At 39.5% G+C, this 25,575-nt stretch overlaps 1 protein-coding gene across 3 annotated transcripts in view; it reads right to left on the reverse strand.

The window, feature by feature from the left end:
• LOC5572932 (ADAMTS-like protein 1) overlaps window positions 1-25,575 on the reverse strand; it is an 844,534-nt gene that overhangs the window by 117,431 nt on the left and 701,528 nt on the right. For all 3 annotated transcript variants that reach the window (XM_021845003.1, XM_021845002.1, XM_021845001.1), the window contains exons 3-6: window positions 23,012-23,131; window positions 19,152-19,304; window positions 18,936-19,063; window positions 17,393-17,570 (exon numbers count right to left, since the gene is read on the reverse strand). In XM_021845003.1, the coding sequence (XP_021700695.1) occupies window positions 17,393-17,570; window positions 18,936-19,063; window positions 19,152-19,304; window positions 23,012-23,131 (579 nt within the window). The remainder of the gene's footprint in view (window positions 1-17,392; window positions 17,571-18,935; window positions 19,064-19,151; window positions 19,305-23,011; window positions 23,132-25,575) is intronic.

Raw genomic sequence — 25,575 nt, forward strand, 5'->3', positions numbered from 1 at the left:
TCCAAATGTCGAACACTGATACGCAAGGTAGTGGTGCAAGTGGTACATCATCGAATACTATGAAAATGGAAGGAAATGCTGTTGCGGTCGCTCCAGTCATTCGAGCTGGCATGTTTGGTCAGATAGAGCCGTTTGTCGTAGGGGAAAATTTTGTGGAATACATTAATCGTTTGGAAATGTTCTTCCTTGTCAACGATACCCCGGAAGATAAGAAAGTGCCGGTGTTAATTACTGTCGCCGGTCCCAGTCTTTACACTGTCTCTGTAAGACTGTGTGCACCAGAAGATCCCCGTGTCAAGCCCTACCAAGTCCTGGTAGATCTTTTAAAGCAGCATCTCGCACCCACCACCAATGTAGTCGCCGAAAGATACAAATTTCGGAAGTGCGAGCAACACTCTTCGCAGTTCATCACGGATTTTATCATCAGTTTGAAAGCAATGTCTCAACCCTGCAACTATGGAGATTTCCTACCTGACGCCCTACGTGACCAGTTCGTCGCGGGAATTTACGACCAAAGTCTTCGTAAACGGTTGCTCACGGAAGCCCAGCTAACGTTCGACAGTGCGTGTTCTCTAGCCAGGAGTTGGGAAGCAGCACTCAACCAAAACCAAGAAATGTCCAGTCTAACGTCGTCATCGTCGAAGATCGCAGCAGTCCACCAACAAAATGGAAGGCCAAATAAGCGAAGCAGTCAACCCAGTAGTCAGAGGAAAGTGCCTGCGAACCAAAAGTCTTGGAAATCGTGTTTTCGCTGCAGTCGGCAGCATGATCCAACCACGTGTCCTGCTCAGAGTTGGATGTGTTACACATGTGGCAAGCAAGGTCACACGTCAAAAGTGTGTCAGTCAAAAAAGTCAACGAGTCAAGGTCAGGGAAAAAAGTCGAAAGGAAACAATCGTGTAGCGGAAATGTCTGAAGCGCTCGAGGTCCTACGGTTGAACCTGTTTGAAGTCCCAGAAGCAACAGTACCAGCATCAAATTCGTGTCGTCCTACCAGCCCGGAACCATGTGTCCAGGAATATCGGTCCACTCCCGGAGATAATGCAGTCTGTCCAAGTGGCCTGAACCGCCTAAATCTACCAGAATTCGTACCCCTTGTGTGCGAAGGTCAACGTCTTGACTTCGAAGCAGACTGCGGAGCATGTCGAAGCGTGATATCGGCAGGAACTTATCAAAATCATTTTTCGAAATTTCCGTTAATTCCTACTGCTCAAGAATATCTTTCCGTTTCAGGTCAAAAAATACGTCCGTTGGGCAGTGTCACATTACGCATCGTCGCTTCATCTGGAATATCCGGTCATCTGGGCCTGATAGTGATTCCCACCGATCGAGTGATGCACATATTGTCTACCTTTAGGCAGTTTCTTGCTGGATTTCGTCCTCTGTGGGGATGACACAGTAGATTCTGGCTGATCGTTGTCATCGCTGCTTTCATCGAGCTGCTCTGCTTGCTGCGGGGCTGTAGGCGTGGTCGGTACGGAAGGATGAAACTTGTCCGACAAGTCCGAATGCCGAATTTGGTTTACGTGAACCATTTTTACATTTCCGTCAACGTTAATTAAATAAGTTAATGGACTAAGCTTTTGTAAAACGACCGCAGGTATCCAACGAACGATTTCTTTAAAATGATTCCGATAAAATATCTTTTCACCAACGGTGAACGTTTTGCACGATTGTAAAGCACGATTCGGACTAGTTCTTCTTCTTCTTTCTGGCGTTACGTCCCCACTGGGACAGAGCCTGCTTCTCAGCTTAGTGTTCTTTTGAGCACTTCCACAGTTATTAACTGAGAGCTTACTATGCCAATGACCATTTTTGCATGCGTATATCGTGTGGCAGATACGAAGATACTCTATGCCCTGGGAAATCGAGAAAATTTCCAACCCGAAAAGATCCTCGACTGGTGGGATTCGAACCCACGACCCTCAGCTTGGTCTTGCTGAATAGCTGCGCGTTTACCGCTACGGCTATCTGGGCGGACTAGTTGAAGGTACCGTAATTTCGGGTGAAATTGATCACTTTTCACCGTTTTCCATGTCTGTTTTTTATGATGTTGCCAATTCCATACAACTTAATGCAGGAAAACAAGTACGACGGTGAGCCTCCTTGGCTTATATACTCAAATTTTCATACAGTTGTGATTTTAGTGCTAAAAATCGTCTCTAAAATAAAAAATCAAGGAACTCCGTTTCGGGGTGAAATTGATCACCTGTCAAAACAATTATTGTTAGTTTTGAAAACAACTTAACTTATTAAATTTGGGCCTCCTGAATCCAAATATGGTTACCAAATTCTTAACAATGCAACATATATGGAAATAATAAACAATTAATTTTCAACAATACCGTAGAAAACGCCTAAATGTAGGCAATTTCCGAAGGAATCTTATGATATCTATAAAAAAATCAATTATTACAACAAAATGAACAAATTGGTACGAATTTTGATGATAGAGTTCGTTTTGGGGATATATTTCAAGCATCCTTACATATTTTCAGGTTGACACCATGTCCAAATCCTTGTTTAAAACTATAAGTTTATTGGTGTTTGCCAATACCACACAGAACAAGATTATGCAATTTTCTATTATTTTCATAGAAATTAACATTCCTTAACACAAAAAACTTCACAACATGCAATTTGACAATAGTTAAGACAAACAACGTTCATTTAAATAGGTTGCATTGATTTCTGTGCTCTTTAAGAGGGAAATGAAATCGTGTGACACAGTGATCAATTTCACCCTACTGATCAATTTCACCCGAATTTACGGTACGCATTTAGACGGAGGTACGCCTTTAGAAGAAATCACGTTTTTAGGGTGATTGCTTTCAATTTCAACCTTACGCGGATTAATTGAGTTGGTTAATGTTCGCGGCGTATATGCGTAGAGTAACGACGACGGTGTACGATTAGTAACCGTGCAAGGAGTGTCGCGATACGAGATTAAAAAGCGATTGATTTTACGCGATAATGATAATGGTTTACATTTTTCATCGAGCAAGTACTTTTTCAAGCAATCTTTAACGGTTCTTACGCCTCTCTCGGCCAACCCGTTCGATTGCGGGTGATATACCGTTGGGCATATTCGTCCAGAACATCGATGTCAGTGAATCGATTCACATTTGAGCTGCCGAATCGATTCACCGATTAAATCGAATCCTTAACATCGATGTTTTTGAATCGATTCGAATTGGATGCAAATTGAAATTTATGAAGTTTGAATTGAGACCAAATTCATTTGTATTCGATTATAACAACATTCAATCAAATCAGTTTTGAAAATCAATTGAACAAATTTACTACTTCAAGGCTAGTTAAAAATTTGTTTTCTTGTTCAGCAACTCATTAAGAAATATTTATCGATTTCAACAAAATGAATCGAATCGAAAAATCAAATCTAGAGAATCGATTCAACCTATTTTGGGTACTCTAAACATCGATTCAAAAAATCGATTAATCGGAATGAAAACATCGATTTTCGGCAAACAACGCACTTCTGAACTACTTCGTTGAGGTCTTTATCCATATGTTTCCACCAAACATAGCTACGACCCAACATTTTCATTCGGACTATTCCATCGTGATTGGAGTGCAGTTGCTTAATGACAGCAGACTTTAAGCTTTCGGGTATTACTACTCTATCGTCAAAGTAGATAACACCATCATCAACTCCAAAATGAGATTTTAGACTTGAATAGGGTTGTAAAAAAGGTTCAACTTGGTTCGGCCAACCACTTTGGAGAAAGGACTTTTGATGAGTACGAACAAGATCGAGGTTTACTATGCTAGACGCATTATTAAGGCACTTGATACCGAGACTGACGTGCTCAATATCAGTTTTTTCAGGAAGTGGTAATCGAGATAGAGCGTCGGCATAATTTAAAAGTTTTCCAGGACGATGCTCTATGACATATTGGTAACCTGCTACCAATAGAGCCCATCGCTGTAGTCTTGCAGCAGCGATAACGGAGGTGAGATTGAAGATTTCTTTCACGGCAGTGTTATCGGTTACCAAGGTAAACTTAGCACCGTACAGGTACTTGTGAAATTTCGTAATTCCAAACACAACAGCTAATGCTTCCTTATGCACCTGGGCATAATTCACCTGAGCAGGTGTGAGGGTGGAAGAAGCGAAACATATAGGCTTCTCGACATTGTCCACTAAGTGAGAAAGCGTGTCCGCGTGCAGTTATTGTCTAACTGAAGATATAATAGTTGGGTCACAGGATTCACTATGATAAACGATTAGACCATGAAAAACAATTAATTGTGAGATATAAACATGCTTATAAATATAATATATTCAATTGATATGAAAAATTTCCAAGTAGAAGATAATAATGTCTACACACAAAGTTACGAACCATTCAATGTTTGGTGAACAAGCAGCTAAACGCAACATTCGTACAGCTGTCACAAGAGCAATTGTTATCATATTTTACTCTTATGGAAAGAAACGCCTGCTTATATATTAGGATTTTTTGAAAGTTTTTCCTAAGTAAAGAGCTGCACGGAAATTTTCCTGAGAATGTTTGAAATCCATCATATACAGTCACCCCACAATTATGGATCAACTAACGGTCATTTTCCACAACAAAATATGCCTATAAATCATGGTGACACTTTACAAAATAAAATTACCTTCCTGGTACTGCAGAATTTAGTTGTTTTTGAGAATACATATGGAAATTCTTGATTATTTACAAAAAAGTGTCGATTTCGATGGAAAGTGCAAACGTTGTCCATCCCACAGATGTGGATCAGTGGAAGAGGAGGCTCCTTATTATGGATCAAATCGACTCATATTATGGATCAGAACACTTTAACAGCAATTTATCTGCGAGGTAAACGAATGGCGCCTTAGTGAAAGCATACTTTTTGGCGTTTCTTTCAGAATCGTCTTATCGTTGATTCATAACTGTGGTATGGTTTTCAACACCCCACAGTTATGAATCAACGCTTCCAGGAACATGGTTGACATTTTATTTTGTACGGACTAAAAATTTATGCCTAAACGTATTATAATTGATACAGCATCGCTATCAATATATGTTTCACGTAGGTAAAATGAGTTTTGCGTGATTGCTACTCTATTTGATGAGATATTCACCGTTTAATCCTACTTTGATCCATATCTGTGTGCTATCCATAACTGTGGGGTGACTGAAGTTTCTCAACAAGTTACATTACTTCAGGAATTTTCTATTTTTTTCTGTACTGATTCTGACGGGATCCTTCCTGAATTCCATAAGAAACTCTTTAGGGAAGGCTCCTCCTTCATTAATCCATTTTTTGAAGAATCGCTTCAGAGATGCCATCATAAATTTCTCAAGTAAGAGTTTTCTAAACTGGCGGGAGTTCGACTGTAACTCTTAACCGTTCTGATTTAACGGCTACGTAGTCTTTTAGGGAATGAACCAGACGCACACAGACGAAGCTACCAGATCACTCATAGAAATAACGACAGCATTAATTCAACATTGTATAGAACACAACCATAGATTCAGCCTTGGACAAACACAAATTATCGACCATAGTTATGAATCACACTTCTACCTTTCCTAGAAATGTGCCACATCACAAACACTAGCTACACAGTTAATGAACGAACAGACGTAGACAGTCTCAACACTACATACGCAACTGTCTTGCATAGCATAAGGAATACAAACGAACACAATAGAACTAATACCGATCGACAGACAGTAGACGAAATAAAAGACGAAACAATAGACATTAAATCTGATGTGGGGTAGTTAGAGGTGCGGGCGAACATCAAATTAGTATTTGTGATAACATCAGTTTTGAAGTGGAAGTTGTGCAATGCCAACTTCGGCGAGCCGAAAGTTCACAAAGTAGCCGAAGATGACGTCACGCTGAGAAAGCTGCGAACAAAATTTTTCGCAGCCTTGTCGTCACCATCAGCTGATCGTTTTGTTTACATCTTTTTCGTGACTAATACAAGCAAACGCATACTAAGAGCCGGACCTGTTATATATGACATTGCATTAAATCATAGGGGGTCGCCAAAATAATTTGTGCCATTTGCCGATAGTCCGTTAGAAGTTAATTGAAACCACCCAAATGTAAGTTTCCTTTTTTAAAACAGTTAGCGACGTTACGACAGATTTAAAACAATTTCAAATATTTTTACAGCATGTACCAACAACCAATTCACAAGACAGTTACAGTTAGACAATACTTAAGACCAAAAACGACAAAATTAGTGTAAGTTGTACTGACAAGACTATGTAACGGACAAATATTATTAGTACATTTATTAACTTCCAGTTCCCCCTGAAGAAGACACTAACCCTGTGTCGTTGGGCAAGTAATAAACCTCGTTTTATTCCCTCAAAGACTGCGTAGCCGTTAAATCATAACGAGTAAAAGTTATGCACCTCCAGCCAACGACCAGCAGTCGTCTCGACCCTACGTTTGAGTTGGAAAATGGGGTCTTCCGAACTCCAAGCACAGGCGAGTATGCAATTTATTTGGACTCTTCTCTTCCTGAACTTCTCGCCATCTATGTTCAGTATCTGAAAGTTCGACACTGGGACGCACCTCTATATATAGCACTATTCCTCTCATCCCAGTCGAGCCTATGCAGTCATTGGCCTGCAGTCGTCCCGGTCCTGGGTATGAATTGGAAGATTGGGTCTTCCACATCTCTACTGCAGGCAAGTACGCTGTTCAATCGAATTATTCCTCTCCTGAATCGGTTGCTGCGTGCAGTCGAAATCCAACCAACTTGACCATGGAATGCAACTTGGCCGTATACCCAATGGAACCTTCAACTGCTGTATTCGAGTATATCCAGCCAGAAGCTAGCAAAAATCTACCGGTGGAGGAGTCCTTATCGCAGTCAGCTTCAGATTCAAGTCGGAAACTATCGAGAATGCTTCGTGGAGCGCTGTCCAACAAGTTTGGGTAGTAATTCAGCTTGCAGATCGTCAACTGTTTGTTTGTGGCATCTACCTAACTCCTGATCGAACTCGGGATATCGCGCACAGTCGTCCGATCTCATCCATCTCAGAAAACGCAGCCCTTTGTGATGAAGTAGTGATCGTGGGCGACTTCAATATGTCGAATATTGCTTGGAAACAGACGCATAGTGGATTCTTCTGTCTCGATCATGAGGCTTCTTTGTTTCACACTGGAGCCATGAGGCTTCCCGATGATGGCTACGGCATCTCGAGTTTGTTCAAATAAATGGTGAACGAAAGAGAATAACCGCTCATTGGATCTCTACTTTGTTAGCGGTCCTGATCAGGGATTGAATCCTGAGAAAATTGAGAGAATCTCTCACGTTTCGCTCTCTGTAACTATCATAACATGCTGCACATTATGAGAGACTGTTTATCGTATACTGCTACAACTTTGATCAGATTGGGGTATAGTAGTGCATGATAAAACCCCTCTAAACATGCTCCAAACCTGGGGGCACTATTGCTCTTGGAACTTCGTGGATTGTTTATCGTGCCCGTGAAGAAAAACACCTACCCCCAACTGTAAACAAGCGAGGAAAATGGATTTTATCATCGCTCTCTCTTTGGAGCTCTCGCTCGCTGCTTCCATTTATCAGACTTGTTACAACTTGCGATACAATGACGATCGTGGACCGCAACAGATGGGATGTTTTTCTTTGCTTGCTTTGATCGTGTTTCATGCTCAAATGAGAGCGAATTCTGCAATGCCTGGTCGTGATACGGCTCCTCACATTTCAATGTTCCCTGAACCGTTAGTGAAACACGTTCCTCATCATCCTCCCCTGCTGGTCATGATTGAAGAAAAGATGCTCCATGATTATGTCGTTGTTCCAACCGCTGTAGCATACGACTTCCGAAGATCTGATCATCGTAGTATCGAAGAAGTGCTTTCACAGTTGAAAAAGGAGCATGTCCTGGACGCAGAAGATGTAAATCTTGCTCACAAACTCTATCACAAAAGAATCAAGAGAATCATGGTCATTGAAATCTGCCAAAAAAGCTGCTTTCAAGAAATTTATAACGGCCCGCACACTTCCTCTAAAACAATACTACGTGAGGCTAAATCAGGAGTTTAAGCGCCTTTGTAAATTTAGCTTTAGACACTACCAGAGAGGAATCCAACGTGAACTCGAAACGCTTCTGAAGTTGTTCTAGAAGTACGTCAATGAGCAGCGTAAGGAATTCGGTCTACCATCTTCCATGGTGCTTGACGGTGTAACAACTACGACACAAAACAACATTTTCCAGTTATTTTCCACAAAATTCTCCTGCATTTTCTCAGACGAACTGCTGTCCGATGATCAAATCTCGCTTGCTGTAGAGAATGTTCCGCTATCGAATCAAACGCTCAGTAGCGTGGAAATAACCGATGATGCGATATCTAAAGCAGCTTTGTAACTCAAGACCACGTTCAATCCGGGACCCGACAGAGTTCCGGCCGCATTCCTAAAAAATCATATTTCTGTTCTTCTCCCTACGCCGAGTTTTTCAGCTCTCCATCTCCATCATTTTCGGAACTCCCGGAACCTATTACGCAGCCAATTATTGGGTGACCAATGTTACTTTATTCAACTTGAAGATTTCTCTTATCAATTTCGTATGAAATTCTGAGAATTTCTGCAGTTCTATCATATACATATGTGCCACACCGTCCAGTTCTGGCCACTTATCCAGGAAACACGGAACGTGATATGGAATCACTGGATGGCTAATATTTGCTTAAATAACTGAATACATCTCAAATGTATTCTGTTCGAATTTTTGAAAAATTGGATGTGTCGTATGATATAGTTCCATGAAATGAATGAATTGACTACTTATCCGGGAATCCCGAAACATGTTACGGAACCACTACACTATGGGCGGTTTCCATACAGACTGGCGGCCAAAAATATTTTTTTATCTCATGTCGCATTCATGAGTTTTGTGATGCAAATTTGATGTTTTATTTTCAAAAACAAGTTTCGAGAAAAATATAAGCCATTTATGCGATTAACGTTGTGCAAAAAATATCGCTATTTACATGATTAAGGGCTGATTTCTTCACCATGGCCTAAGCCGTAAACCACGCTTACCCATATAGTTAAACTAGGTTTAAGGCCTAAGCGGAGGTGATGAAATCGACCCTAAGGGTTACTGAATCCATTGCAGTTTTCAGAAACATCATAGCACGTCTAGTTTTGGAGATAATTCTTGTTGAAAATGTAAAATTTGATTATTTCAGCCAACTTGCATGCAAGCTTGCCATCTTGTATGGCAATTTTTTGCTTAATTTGCCCCATAATTTAAAGTTCATGTGTGTAACAATGCTTATGAACAAAGTTTATAATAATTTCGATGCTCAATAGCTATTTTTCGATGCTTTAGAAAAGTACTGTATTTTGTCATATAAGAGAAACGAAGATTTTTTTATGGTGACTGAAAGCATGTTGAAAAAATCGATTTAATCCAAATTCAATCCTGATATTTCACCCAAATTATCTCTGAAATGAAAGATGAAGTCCTATTTTGCATGCTTCGTGGATTAGATCACAAAAAGTTTGATAAATCATACTCAATAGTTCATATAAACTCCAATGAAATCAGTGTTTCATACAATTTTGACGACCTGTAGCTAAAAATTGTGACGTGCTGGAGCATTTCTGAGAACGGCATCAGATTCAGCAGCTCCAAATCTACTAGAGACACATAATTTGATCCTTTTTTTTATTTTATTTTTTTATTAGGCACAATAGCAATTACAGCATAATGGCGCCGAGTAGCGATTACAAAAATATTAAAATTTAAATGTTTATAAATATAATAAATGGAGGTGTTGTCATTTAACTACTATCTTTTAAGAGTTTAATTTTTTTTCTGTTGTTCTCTATAAAACTATCTTCGCTTCGTTAGTAAAATTATTGATACAAATCATAATCTGGTCGTTAAATATTCTCAGAATATCCTTAATACTGCAGGTTGTCGCGTGTCCGTGTTTCTGCAGTTCGTCTAGCATCATCCTTCGATGCTCGTTATATCTTTGGCAATGCCAAAGAATATGATCGAAGTCCTCATATCCATCCCCACATTCACAAATGTTTGACTGTTTCATTCCTAAACGAAAAAGATGAGAGGAAAGGCAAAAATGATTAGCAATCAAGCGACTCATATTTTTTATTAGGTTTCTGCTAAAATCGTGATCGATAAACCATGCCTTATTGCTGACATTTGGTAATATGGAGTAACAAAATCTCCCCAGATCATCTTCTGTCCATTTCTGCTGCCAGCTTGATTGTATATAGCTTTTGATTATTGGTAGATATTCCTCATATTGGATATTACGTTCAAAGACCTCTCCTGTTAGTGCTCCTGTTTTTGCAAGTACATCTGCGGACTCATTGCCATGTATACCACAATGTGCCGGGACCCACAAAAACCGTATTATGTATACGTTGGAGTATAACTTTCTCAGAATTTGTCTCACCATCAACACAGTACTATTTGAGTTTTTGTCGAGAACACACGAAGAAAGCGCTTTAAGTGTACTCAAACTATCGGATCAGATCATATAGAGTACCATAGGTAGTTTATTTATTAAGGTGCATGCTTTGTAAATTTCAGAAGATTCTGCGCAGAAGATCGATGCAGGAGATTCAAGTTTGTAGCATAAGTTAACGGTTTGGCTGTGCACACCAAAACCTACTGTTTCGTTAGATTTCGATCCATCGTTGAAAAATATGTTTTCAGGTGGTACGTTTTCTGACTTGTTCCGGAATAAGCTATTTGCCAAATTTTTGCGACATATTTCAGAACTGTTATTTAGCTCTGAGTGTAAAGAGAAGTCGATTTGAGGTACAAATAGGAAGTCATCTATTTTGAGATGTGATGAGCATGGATGTGTGCTTGATGTAGCGTCCATCTCAATGATTGTATTGTAGTACGAAATGAGATAATTCTGGGGCTTAATATTTTTCAAAACGACAAGGTCTTTTTTTAAATTGATTATCTGAGGATACGCTTTTCAGCACAAATCGTAAATTCAATTCCTCATATCTTAGCTTCAGAGGTTTTATTCCCCAGACAACCAGAAATCGCATGAAAGTTCACGTTAAAACTCGTTTATTCATACTAATTACATCAAACCCGCAAAGCACCGTGGATAAACTCGTCAAATTGATGAGTTACCTCGCATAAAACACTTTTTTTTGAGTTCATTTGTACATTTTGTTTCGTCCCGTACACTTGTACAAAGTAAGTCGAATCAATTCGTAGCAGCTGTCAAATCAACATTTGTTATCATAAGTTAAGTCGCATAAGATAACAGGTTAGTTCGGGAGAATATTTATACACTCGCATTGTATGTTATTAATCATCACATAATATATGCACGCATATCGTCTCCACTTTTGTACGTAGAAGACCTTTTCGCGACATCTTATAAGTGAAATTTTGCACGTACAAGGCCTCCAGGTGATTTCGTTATGAGTACATTTTGGTTGTCTGGGTCCAGCCATGATTTCCAATGATGAAGTATGGGTTGATATCATACTTCCTAAGCAGATCCTTATAGCTCGATATTGAATGCGTTCTAATTTAAGAATGTGTGTTTTGGAAGCACTGCAGAACGTAATACTACCATATTCCATTACAAACAGTATGGTTGTCTTGTATAGCGTGATCATATCGGAAGGGTGGGCTCCCCACCACGTACTGCAGATAGTTTTCAAGAAGTTTATTCTTTTCTGACATTTTCTAGCGATTTCTCTAATTTGACCACCCCATAAGCATTTTCTATCAAACCAGATTCCCAGGTATTTGTGTGATTCTACAGCTTTGATCTCGATTTGATCCAACATCAGTTTCATTTCTGGCAGCTTATGTTTTTTCGAGAATATCATCATTTCTGTTTTACTACTGGAAAAGGTTAATCGATTGTGATTTGACCATCTCTCGAGATTTCGGATTGAGCTTTGGATGTGAGTTCTTGCTATTTCATCGTCCTTTTCGGAAATCCATATTATTGCATCATCAGCAAATTTTATCAGCTCATATTCCTCCGTGATACAAGAATCGATATCGTTCACGTATACATTATAGAGTAGGGGGACAAGCATGAGCCTTGAGGGACTCCAATGTATCCAATCCGGGTTTCATCCGTTTATTATGAAATGCATGGTTTTAAACTTCAACAGCGTAAAAAGAAAGTCGCTCATTTGACTTGGGAGTCCTATGGAAACTAATTTTTGGTATACAAGATCAATACGTATAGAATCAAATGCTCCTGAAATATCCAAAAACACAGCGGTCAAATTTTCTTTTTTGGCAAATGCTAGTTGAATCGCAGTAGAAAACTTTCCCAAGCATTCACGCGTACCACGAGCACGTCTAAACCCGTACTGAGTAGGAGATAACACTTTTTGTTTCTCAGCCCAATGTTCTATACGAACTAAGATCATTTTTTCAAAGGCTTTTCTGTCGCAAACTAAAAGTGATATTATTGGCCGATAAGATTCATGTTCGGCAGCACCTGGTTTTAATATAGGGAGGACTTTTAGTTCGTACCACGTACTAGGACACACATTAGATTTAAAAAAGGCATTGTAAAGATTTAATAAAAGCTTTTTCGCGTTGAGTGGCATGTTCTTCAATAAAGCAAACTTGATACCATCCATTCCAGGGGCGTTATTCTGTGCCAGGCACAATGCTGATTCCAGTTCTTCCAAACTGAAATCCTTCGTTAATCGAACGATTCAATGAGTTTTTTCCAATACCCACGTTTCTTGTTCTTGAATAACCTTTTAGATTCCGCCTCGGCTTTTTTATATTTAAGAAAGTCTTCGGTACTCCCCGATGATCTAAAAGTTTTGAATGCATCTGACCGTTTTGTCAACATTTTAGAACATTCCCAATCCCACCATATTGTAGGATTCTTCCGGACATTTCCTCCGTTAGGGATTGGTTTCGTTTGGCTCGCAATTGCACTTTGTTTAATGGAATCGATAAAAAATGCGTGTGTCTCTAGTGGATCTTCGGAGTGGTTAATTTCTGAAACGATCGAATCTAATTGCCCTCTGTACTTATTCCAGTCTATGTGTTTGGTTAGATCGTAATTAGTTGTTGAAGCCGATTCTGAAGTGTTAGATTGAAGTGATACGATTATCGGAAGATGATCGCTTCCTGATGGATCATCGATTTCTCTTCATGAGCAGTTTAACGCTATTCTTGATGAACAAATTGACAAATCTAATCTACTACATGATTGAGCGGGACGCGCTATTCTTGTTATTTCACCAGTGTTCAAAATTACAAGATCAAATTCATCAGTCAAATCGTAAATGATCTTTGCTCTACTATCATCTATTTGCTCACCCCACGCGCATCCTTTCGAATTAAAGTCACCTAAGAGCATCAGAGGTGAAGGAAGCTTATCTACAATACGCTTAAGATCTGTGTATCTTAAGTTGATGTTGGGAGCAATATAGATGGAGGCAATAGTTAACTCTGTTGGTGTGGTGATAATAGTGGCGGCCACTATCTCAATAGGAGAAGGACGTTCTATCTCAATTCGTTTAAATTCAATCCCATGTTTCAACCCAAGCAAGACTCCACCATAAGGCTGCTCTCTGTCGCTTCTAAGTATGTTGAACTGTGGTACATAAAAATCTTTCTCTTCTGTCAACCACGTCTCTGATATTGCAAAAATTTTAACTTGATTTGAATTGATTAAAGATCTGAAGTTTGCTATTTTTGGGAGTATACTATGGGCATTCCACTGAAGTAAGCTTATTTGTTTAGCAGTGGCATTAGGCATCATTAGCAGCAGGGGCAGGATATGGACGATTATCTTTTCCCAGATTAAGCTGACCAGGGGCAACAGGCTTGCAACAAGGGACATCCACTCATTGGAAACACGAAATTCTGCGCACATCATACGAATCAACTGTGGTATGGACAAAATGGACTGATCTGGCCGGCTACCTGGAGGTTTATTTTGTGTAGCTGGGAGCGGAGGGAACTGTTGCTTGTCGTGAATGCTAAAAGTCGCGCCGACGGTTTGCTGAGGGGCTTTTTGTGAGAGTCTATAGAACTGCTGTGTTTTGTTTCGCTTAGACGTGTTTGGAGAGGGCTGTTGCGAATTTAACTGATCTGACGTTAAAGAGATCTGAGGAGCATGGTCTTGTGGGGGCATGTTTTCGGATTTTCTTTGATATTTGCGGTCTTTTTCTTTCGTTTTGGATAGACGTTGGTGTAGCTGCAGTTGCCATTCTCGTCATCTTCGAGATCATCGGCTGGAAGGTCTGCAAGTGGAGAGAACACATTGTCTAAGAAAACCGTTTCTTGATCCGCGGTGGAAAGCAATTCAGCGAATGAAAGTCTGGACTTTTCTAATAGTTTTCGCCGGGTCATGTTAACGTGGTCTTGATAAGATGGACAACTTTTCGGTGATGGATCATGTTCCGCATTGCAACGAATGCACAGGGAAGACACAAAAGAACACGTTGATTCGTCATGGATCTCAGCACATTTGCCACATAGTGCTTTGTTATCGCACATTTTAGCTGAGTGGCCATATCGTTTACAATTCATACACATCAGCACTTTAGGGACATATAATCGAACGGGAATCAGCACCTGGTCGATTTAGACAAAATCTGGAAGGGCCGTTCCTTCGAATGTGATGCGAAAAGAGTAGCTCGGATCATATACAACATCTTCACCTTCTTTGCGAGGGACGACCAATTGATTGACTTCCAGAACATTCACCGATGGAGCATTAGGATTTCTGAACTTCCCGACGCCATTTTCTAAAAGGTAGTGGCCGCTCAAAGTGGAATCGGAGATAACACCGTCTATCTCAACTTCTTCGCTAGGGATGTACGTTCGATATTGCTTGAATAGGCGATTCTTCACTATATCGTTGCGATCTGAAACGACTACGCGAATTTTCCTCATGGTGATTTTTCGTGTTTGTTGTATAGAGTGATAATGCTTATGAAGGTCATTGGAGATTGTCGTGATGTCTAATGGTTTTTCGATTTGTCGAAAGAACACTACCCAAGTAACAATTCAACAGCAACTTGGCTTTCGTGTGGATTTGTTAATGTTTTATGACAGTTACGTGATTGCTACAATACTTAGAGGCGACATTTAACGTTGCCAAAAGATGATAGTTTGTAATTCGGCTCTTGGCTGTTTTCAAAACCTTTTAGAGCCAAAACATGAAGTCCAAATTTTGTGGCTACAAAACCAGCTTTATTGCATCATACAATACCTTATTTCAACTGCTTGCCGTGGCTGAACGAACCTTATTTGTTACGGCTTTGATAAAAGACTCATTCAGACATTCTTCTTCTTCTTCTTGGCATTAACGTCCTCACTGGGACAGAGCCGGCTACTCAGCTTAGTGTTCTTATGAGCACTTCCACAGTTATTAACTGAGAGCTTTCTTTGCCTAAGTTGCCATTTTCGCATTCGTATATCGTGTGGCAGGTACAATGATACTCTATGCCCAGGGAAGTCAAGGAAATTTCCATTACGAAAAGATCCTGGACCGACCGGGAATCGAACCCAGACACCTTCAGCATGGCTTTGCTTTGTAGCCGCGGACTCTAACCACTCGGCTAAGGAAGGCCCCACTCATTCAGACATCTTGTTGTCATAAAATCTGCTTTCAAACTACATGACTTCCACTTGGTTTCTGATGACTTACCTTATTTACACCTCCCAAATCAGTATTTGGGCTCATAAGATGCGAAAACACCATTAGCATTGCAAATTTAATATTTGTCACTGCAATATAACGTCACTTATATTGCGTTATCACTAAGGAACAATTATTCCTGATAAGAAAATGGAAAACCGTTTTCTTTTTTTTTTTTCATATTCTTCAAAACAGCACACCCGAAATGTCAAACTTTGTTGAATGCTGCTTAGTTATCATTAAAAGCGGAAAAAAGCTGAATTATCTTCAATCAGCATTTGTTAAGGCAATTTTACATCCACAAATGCCGAATCATAACAAGGTGCCCTTATTTGTGTATTCATGATGACAAAAGAGCATTTGTCGACGACAATCTATCAATTATGGTTCCGCCATATTAATTTCACTCCTGTTGCCACAATTTCACGATTTTCAAATCAAATTATTTCCGTGAATTCGCTCATAAGATGCTATGGTAAGATGATTAAACTGACCTGATATAATTTGAAGCGCAATTACTGCCCAAACAAACCAAGAAATGTTGAATATGATTTATTCTTCTCTTGGCGATTCCTTTTAGCAAATGCTAAATAACTTGAAATATAACACTTTTAGAGGGGGGATACGCAATTTAACTTCTTTTTCATCACATTTCACAGTAAATCTCACTCGGCACTAGAGATTTAAGCACTATTTCAAAATAAATCGCTTCGAATATTTAACACGCACTACGAAACTATTTACTACAGTCGTGTTTTCAATCTTATTTTGTTTTGTTTACGTTGGAATAAATCCGGCAAGATCGACGTTATGATAAAATCATTTTCAAGATGAAGCGACATTCATCTAGAACAGGCGGCCTCTAAATAGCTACCATAAATGCTATTTTGCTTTATTCGTGTGACATAACTATACACTTCATAGCCTCTTTCAGAGTGGGCCAACTAGTCACGTTCTAATCTACAAGAGGTTATGGGGGATGCTATGAAGGCAACAGTGCCTTGACCGTGGTTTTATGGGCGTTTATTTATAGCACCCTGGAAGTAATTCGTAAAACTAAATTTGTTACTTGGGTACAAAGGGAGGCTTGGCTGTAGCAGGGTATGCTCTGGCTCTCGGTGAATGTTCTGGATTTGCCAAGTCAGGAGGATCTTTTATGTCCGTCTCCATAGCCGCAACGGACTTGCGGTCACTGGCTCACACACGCTAATTCTCGATAGAAATTCTCGCTAATTCTCGATCTTTGTTAAACGATCACTCAGCGGAGGAAACAATAGGCTTCACTTTCAATACCACAATCGAACATTGCTTTGCTAACACGACTGTTCTCGACAAAAGCTAAACGTGGAATGAATTTGATCCTTGAGACACGCAAAAATGTCATTTATGTTACGGTGTGTAATTGAAGGCATCTCTAATGAAGGTTGCCACATCTGAGATTTGCCAGAAAGCCGTTTGACAGAATCAATTTGCCAGAATGGATAATTTGCCAAAATGAGGATTTGAAGATTGTTGTAGAGAACTGCTTTTTATGTCTTGACAATTGCTTCAATTTTACTAGAGACTTAACCTAGTGAATCGTGCAGAAACGTTCCAGGCTATAATTAATAATAGCCTATTGAGAATTAATTAAACAAACAATTGAAATCGTTCGCAATCTGGTTCCATTTGGGACAAAACACCACTCCGATAAATAAATCCGTTAGCTTTTATCACTTACCTGGCACTTGCCCTGGATGCACATATCCAAGCTGCCCGGTCGACACCTGGTCCCATCTTGAACACGATTGGAAAGTTGTACTATTACACTAGGCTCATCGTCTCCCACTACCGGTGGGAAAGACTCGCTGGCTGATGCCGAATCCGGCATGTCCTCCAGCAGATGTTGAGGTCGACCCCTGTAAAATAAAACAAGTGTAGGTAATTGATAACTTTTGCGTCATGTGTTTTACGTGTGAAAATTCGTCAACCAAGCCCAAAAGTTTCCTTCGCATTAATTCACAGGTTTCGCCTATCGTGCCGCCGTATGTAACACCTATCTGCGGTCTGGTTACCGGTTTATTTTACAAAGAGCTTTCCCGAGAGGCTTAAAATGATTCCACGAGTAAGTATTATAATACAGTGAGAAATTTTCCGCCAAATTTGCCTCCCACCCACTGTGACAGCAAACGAGCTGCAAAACGATGTTCCAGCCCACGAGAAAAAAAAAATGAAGGCTACGAACCAAAGCGCGAAGTGTTTCTTTGTCCAACAAAGCACTATGAGCCAGAAATCAAAATTTATATATAGATTCCTAAATTCCTCATCGTAATAGGCTGTTTTTCATCACGCCAATGTGTCATGAAACGGCCTACTTTCCTGCACTGAATTCTGCAGTGTGGTCATAATCATTACGCAACTGAAATCAGTGCTCTAATGATTCATTACGCAAAGCTTTATCATTACGCAACTGTTTTGAGTTGCGTTATAAATAGTAACACAACATTGTTTCAGAAATTGTAAAATAATGATGAATGCATTCCGATATGGTGTCTGGTACCCTCAAGCAGTCTCCTACGAAATTGCAAAAAATGTTGTACGCAACTCGTTGCAGAACTCGATTTCTATAGCACTCGCCGTAATTATTCAACTCGGCAAGCCTCGTTGGATAAATGTACGACTCGTGCTGTAAAAATCATCATTCTGCAACTTGTTGCGTAAACTACTATTCCTAAATTGTACAAAATTTACTCCATAAATGTATTGCAACTCTATTGTTAATAAAATAAAATAAAAAAATATTCTATCATAATTTATTTTAGAACATAAAGTTTTTGGACTTTTTCCGCTAAATTTTCATTTCTAGCCCACAGTGCAAACCTCCACACCACAAATGAAGATGAACGGAGCACGACCCTATCTGTTCCTCTTGGGAATCATTCGGTTGGTTTCTTCCCATAGAGGCAGAGGTGCTTCCATCGTCATCCGTATGGCGTAGCATTCGTATCAGACCGAGCACAAGTATTATGGTGGTATTAAAAGTTACGAGCAAACTGTTGAATCCATTCAGAGAATGGTGAAAAATTTCTCTGTGGCACGTGCAGTCTTCCTATAAAGCATTTTCCTGTTGGAGTTGGGCGGGCGGCTGTTTTCCGAGAAGCCGAACAAAAATTGTTTTCATTTCACACGAAAGATGGAATCAGCTGGTAAGCTCTTTGGTGGAAAAAGTATTCCGGGCCTCGAAGACGTCTTTTGATGGTTTATTGGTGGGGAATTGATCTTACCTGCATGTCAGAGCACATGGCTCCGAATAGTCGTAGTGGGGAGTCCACTTGAGCAGTGCCCCATCGTAGGGCACGTCGTCGTACGCTGAACACTGGTGGGCACGGAAATCCTGCTGTTCAGGACATGGCTGTAATAGATGGAGGCGAAAATAGCATCAGTATAGTGAATACGTGTGGGGAAAACAGGGATACGAATGACATGAGCTGAGATATTACCTGCATATTGCAGATCTTGTACCGCACTGCATCTCCTTTGCAGCCGTGGGGAGCGTGGCAGCGCCGTAACTGATACGCTACACCGCCGTCACAAGATCTGGAACACGTTGACCATTCGGTCCACGATGACCAACCCTGAGCTTTCGCACGTTTCTGGAAGAAAGAAGATGAATGATTTTAAATTGTGATATTCTTAAGAATTGATAGTTACAACAGTAATAATAATACAACAGTAAGCAGAGAAGCTTTAACCACACGGCTACGACGCCTTGAACTACTGAACATCCGTTAATTTCCAAAATTTGGAACTTGAAAGATGTGTGGACAAGACAAAGTATCTGCAGACGAATCAAAAATCTTTTCAAAAAGTATCGTAATTACTTAGTCGATTTAATTAAAATTTCATTAAAAAAAATCTTGTTCATCCGCACAGTTACGTCAACTAGAGAATACGGTCTTGAACAATCGGCAAAGGCCACAGCAACGGAAATAGACTAGCAATTGGAAACTCGGTACGTGGAGCTGCAAATCTCTCAATTTCATCGGAGGAGGTGTGTTGGAACTGAGCAATAGTGTGAACGTTTAGAGGTAACCATACCATACCTTGGTAACAGTTTTATGAAACTCTCGTACTTATCTGCAAGAACACGCTCTTGAGCGAGAGTAAGAACTCTTGGTCGAGAACATGAAACGTTTGTTTTTGGAATTTATTGGATTGCCGACTTGTTCTTCACGGAAGTCGTTATTGAACTTACGGCGCACTACTTACTAATAACGCAAACAACCAGTTCCAGTGGTCTTCCTCCTCTTGACCATTATACAGGAGCGGAACTGTACCACAGGAGAACTATACCGCTGGACACTAGGGTGCGGCTTATTTTTAAAAAATTGCTCTACTGAATTTAAATCACATTAAAAGAGAAACCTCAAAATCTGAGCCAAAAATATTAACGTTTAGGGGTGGCGCAAGCGTCTTGAAGGTGAATTTTCAAGTTATAAAAAATTACCTTCAGTGAAGTAAACATAACTTTGTTAGTTTCCAACTAATTTTAAAACTTTTAGCATCATTATCTTCAAAATCAAATTTATGAATACTTTGTAGAACATCAAATTTGTCTAAAATCAAAACTAGTCATAGTATACCTCAGATTTTGAGGTTTCTCTTTTAATGTGATTTGAATTCAGTAGAGTACACGAATTTTTGGTTTTGAGAACTTTTTAAAAATAAGCCGCACCCTACTGTCTAGTGTAAGTAGTGACCAACACTACAACATTTGTGGCAAACTAAGCAATAAATTGCCATACAAGCTGGGAAACATGCATGCAAGTTGGCTGATATAGCCAAATTTTGCATTTTAAACAGCCAATATCTCAAAATCTAGACGTGCATTGATATTTTTGAAAACGGCAATGGAATCAGCAACCCTTAATTAAGAAAAAAAAGCGGTATTTTGATGCTTGAGACAACATCATGTTCCGCAGTGTTATTGGAAGAAAATTTGAAAAGGTTGCAGATTGTTCACCCGCCTGAAACGCGAAGCAACAAGAGTCACTGGTGGTGAATGCTTCCAAACCAAAGTACCGTAATTTAGGGTGAAATTGATCACATTTCACGGTTTTTCTTGTCTGTTTTCTATGATGTTGACAATGGCAAACAAATGAATGCCGTAAAACAAGTACGACGGTGAGCCTCATTGACTCATGTACTGAAATTTTCTAACAAATGTCATTTTAGGGTTAAGTTATATCTATAAAATAAAAATATGGGGAATCTCATTTCGGAGTGAAATTTATCACTTGTAAATGCCATTATTGTTAGTTTTCAAACCAACTCTATGTAATAAATTTGAGCTCCCTGAATCCGAATATGCTTGCTAAATTCTTAACAATTTATAGAAACAATGAATAGTTTACTTTCTAGAATTACGCGGAAAACGCCTGAATGTATGCAATTTTTGATGAAATTTTGTGATATCTAAAAGAAAATCCATTATTTCCTCCGATTTAGCAAATTGGTACGAGTTTTGATTATGAAATCTGGTTTGAGGATACATCTCAAGCATCTTCACAAACTTTCAGGATTACACCATGTTCAAATCCTAGTTTAAAACTAGACATTTATGGATGTTTGTTAATATTGCACCTTACATGATTTTGGAATTTTACATTATTTTCATAGAAATAAACATTCTTTAGCGCAAAATACTTCAAAACACACAATTCGACAATAGTTTCGACAAACAACGTTCATTCACTGCAGGTTAAATTGAAATTTGTGCTTCATTAGGAAAAATAAAATCAGGTGACACGGTGATCAATTTCACCCGAATTAACGGGACATGGAACTGAGCGCAACAGGGCCCTCCAAGGAAGCAGTTTCAATTTGTCTACCTAGGATAATTTCTAACTGCTAACAACAACGTTAGTTGTGAATTACGAAGGCACTTCATCTGTGGAAGTCGTGCCTACTATGGGCTGCAGAAGAAACTGAGATTAAGAGAGATTCACCCCCGCACCAAATGCACGATGTACAAAACGCTCATTAGATCGGTTCGGGCATGAAACGTGGACTATGCTCGAGGAGGACCTGTAAGCTCTTGGAGTTCTCGAACGCCGGGTGCTTGAGATGATTTTCGGCGGCGCCGGCGTGCAGAAGAACGGTTTGTGGCGGCGAAGGATGAACCACCAGCTCTCCCAACTTTACGGCGGTGTGCAAACATAGAAGGATACGCTGGGCAGAGCATGTTGGAAGAATGCCGGCAACAGTTCTGTAAAGATGGTGTTTGCTTCAAATCCAGTCGGAACAAAAAGACGTGAAGCACAGTAAGCTAAGTTAATTGACCAGATTCACCAGGACCTGGAGAGCATATGCGCAGTCGAGAATGGAGAGAGGCGGCCATGAATCAAGTTATTTGGCGAGGATTTATCAAAACAAAATAATCATAATAAATAAAATAAATAATAAGCGGATTTGGACCTTAAAAACTTCATCTCTGTCCCATCTCCGACATAATTATGTATCACTTAATAACAGCTTTGCTGCAACAATATTTTAAGTTTCATTTTTCAAACATTGTTAACGGTAATAATTTCAGTCAAATAGTTGTGGCATGAGAAACTCCATGAATAATTGCTGGATAACATTTCTGCCTTCTTTCAAACATATAACCAGAAATCACATTCACGATTTGTCAGGAATATGCCAAGTAGCTTGAAGAAAACTTGTCAGAAGGATTTTGCAGATTATTCTTATAATTTGTCGTTGAACCTCTCCAGTTTATCTTCCAACAGATTCATAAAATATTATAGATTTTTAGAGGCATTTTCATTGGACATGCTTCAAGATTGTTTTCAAGGATTTCTCAGACTCCAGCAAATTCAAAATATAACGTCTTTTTAACTTTTTAACAAGCATCTTTATCTTGGAATTTCGCTTGGCATTGTTCCATATTTTCCTCATGTATTTTTTAAGGATTTCGAAAAAAAAAAACACTAAATACTAATTAAAAAAACGCAAGGGTTTTCAAAATTCTACTAAAAATTTCCTTTTGAATGTTTGAAGAGTTTAGTCAAATTAACACTATCAAATACTATTTTATGATTTTGTCTTGCAATTGCTTGATGAAAATTTACAGAAATCATTGAAGGCAATTATTAAAGAAATCGGAACTAACGATGAAATTCATGAAATTTCCACGTCCTTGACTGACTGCTCCCAATACCATCGCATTTAAGACATCTTAAATTGTTAACAAAACGATACGTAATAAATTTTGTGGATAATTTAGTTTGCACATCAAATTAAAAGCTCAAATGATCACCTGATATGTTTTACATTTAATTACAAACGGTTCACCTACCTGTACTTCTTCGTCGTCTTCATCCTCCGGATCTGCGCTGGATGGGTTCCAACTGCTCAACGTTTCATTCAAGCCTTTATTATCTTTGTGAGTTGCTCGCGCTAATGTTAAAACCAAACACTGAAAATAAACAGAGATAATAGCAAGGATTAGAAATACACCTACAGGAAAAAGTTTACGACGAGTAAAGATTGTACTGTTTAAACTGGAAATATTAAACGTATCAATTGCATATTATCATATCCTTCGCTTTATTTAATATGCACATAGGAATTCAATGAAACAGGTGACAAAGTAATTTTCAGTTTAATTTTCACCAGGCAAGAACTCCCCCCAAACGCACATGGTGAACTTCAAGTACGTGATGATGCTGTTGTTTGCTCTCGAACGAAAGCAAGTATCCTATTCTCGGGTTGCACCATCTGGTGGACTTAACGGATAAGCTCTGCTCCGTTGTTCTGGGAAGATGAAGCTGTCGTCTTTGCAACCAGTGTGGATATCATCCGCTCAGTTCGGGAGGTACGGTTAATAAGCACGACTAGGCAAAGAGCCTCTTCAAAGCATTATGCTCCCACCCGCTGACTGCTGTTACCATATGCATATAGAACCGTGCTGATTTGGTATGCAGAAAATACAGTGCATAACAGTTGATTTCCATTGTCTGCTGATGACACTTTTGAGGTTGAGCATCAGAGAGAGAGTCTGGCGGGAGGATAAATGTCTCACGTGTGCGATGTGTACAGTTGCCGCCAAAATAAACTTCCCACTTGTTTATAATTATGTATGACAATTATAAAAACCGTATGGAAAATTATTTTGATAAAATGCTGTTCATATCAGAAGGCACGCAAAAAAGTTTCTTGCTTTGTATACAATTTTGATTTTCAAACAGATGGAGTATGGTAATATGATTTTTTGTATGAAAATTATAAATAATTTGAATGGAACGTAAGAAATCTCAAAAACTCTCTTAACACAAAGTTTTGCTTTTCTATCAATAAGTAGTTATAGAAATTTTATCATTTGGCTTGAATGCCCTGAATATGATTTTTTGAATAGTAAATTTGTATCCATTAGTATCTAGGGATCACACTAGATACTTTACTTCATATGACCAACTTATTGGAACCCCTCATCGTGACAACATATCTACTTGAAGATTTTGGTTAAAGTGGGAACATTACAGTTGAGTTTTGGCAGCATTAGGATAAACCTTAAATTTATGCAAGTATGAAGAAAAAGTATCAAAACTGATTTGCAATCTACTGCGGCTGACACGCAGGTTTCGTCCTTTGGCGGAGAGGCCTGTGTCTTTCGCGAACAAAGATTTTTGACATCTCTGAGGTAACTCAGGTAAGTCAGATGTGAAAATATTGTATAATATTGGTCCCAAAATGCTGCCTTGAGGAACACTAGCCCTTTTAAAGAAGTCTTTCAGACTTGGAGTTCTGGTAATAAATCTGAAGTGTACGATTTGACAGATTACCTTGTAATATTCTTACAATGCATGCTGGGAAATTAAAGATTTTGAATTTTACAATCAAGCCTTTATGCCCAGCACTTTTTTTTCTATCTTTATTAACAAGATTTTTAGCCCTGGGTTAGTTCATCTCGGGACCTCCCTTGCCAAAGAAGCCGTCAATGAAATTTTTAGTGACTATCTCGGGGACGTGATTCGATCCCAGGTCCTCGGCGTGAGAGGCGTGTGTTCTAACCACTACACCAGGCCCGTCTCCTATGCCAAGCACTGTTGAATGTTTTTTTATGTCTAGAAGAGCAAGGCCAGTGGACAATCCTTCTGGCTTTTTTTTTAAAGGCACTCCGTGCTCGTGGCCACTACTGTGCCGGAATCAGGTGATCTGTAGCTTCTTTATCGATACAGATCTATTTTCAACTTAGGGACTGTCCATTAATTACGTAAGGGGTTATGGGGGGAGGGGGGGTTTGAGATTTCTTACGCGCCATACAATTTATTTTGGATTTTCATACAAAAAATCTTATCATGGGGGGAGGGGGAGTTGAAAAATCCCGAAAATTGTCTTACGTAATTAATGGACCGCCCCTTATCTACATTTACATAAACTTTCACTCTCTCATACTCTTTTACTCTTACACCGAGCAGGTAGGAGAGAGCTCTGTTGTTAGTGAGGCTAGCTGCCTGCGAAGAGGGTCAGTTTGTCTCAGTCACCATCTGACACTGACGGAGGATGGATGTGCTCCCCAAAGCACGGTCCTCCGTGAGGCGTCTTCTGGTGGCTGGAGGGGCTGGGAATCGAACCCATGACCTTCCGCTTATGAAGCGAAAGCGTAACCTCAAGGCTACAGACCCCCCTTAAGCCTTCTGGCTTAACGCCGGCCGTTTTTGAGTTATGAAGGAAACACACGATTCTTGTCAATTTGCGTAATAACATACAAGTGGTCACTTTATTTTGCCAGTCACTGTATGTGCATAGTTAAAATATTTACCATCGTCATCGATCACAACACCACGACACCGGCTGCAGATCCTTCATATCTTACGAGACCCTGAGTTCACACTTACGGTACCGGTGATTAAATGAGAA

Source organism: Aedes aegypti, chromosome 2, assembly GCF_002204515.2.
Source record: "Aedes aegypti strain LVP_AGWG chromosome 2, AaegL5.0 Primary Assembly, whole genome shotgun sequence".
Classification (NCBI taxonomy): Eukaryota; Metazoa; Arthropoda; class Insecta; order Diptera; family Culicidae; genus Aedes; species Aedes aegypti.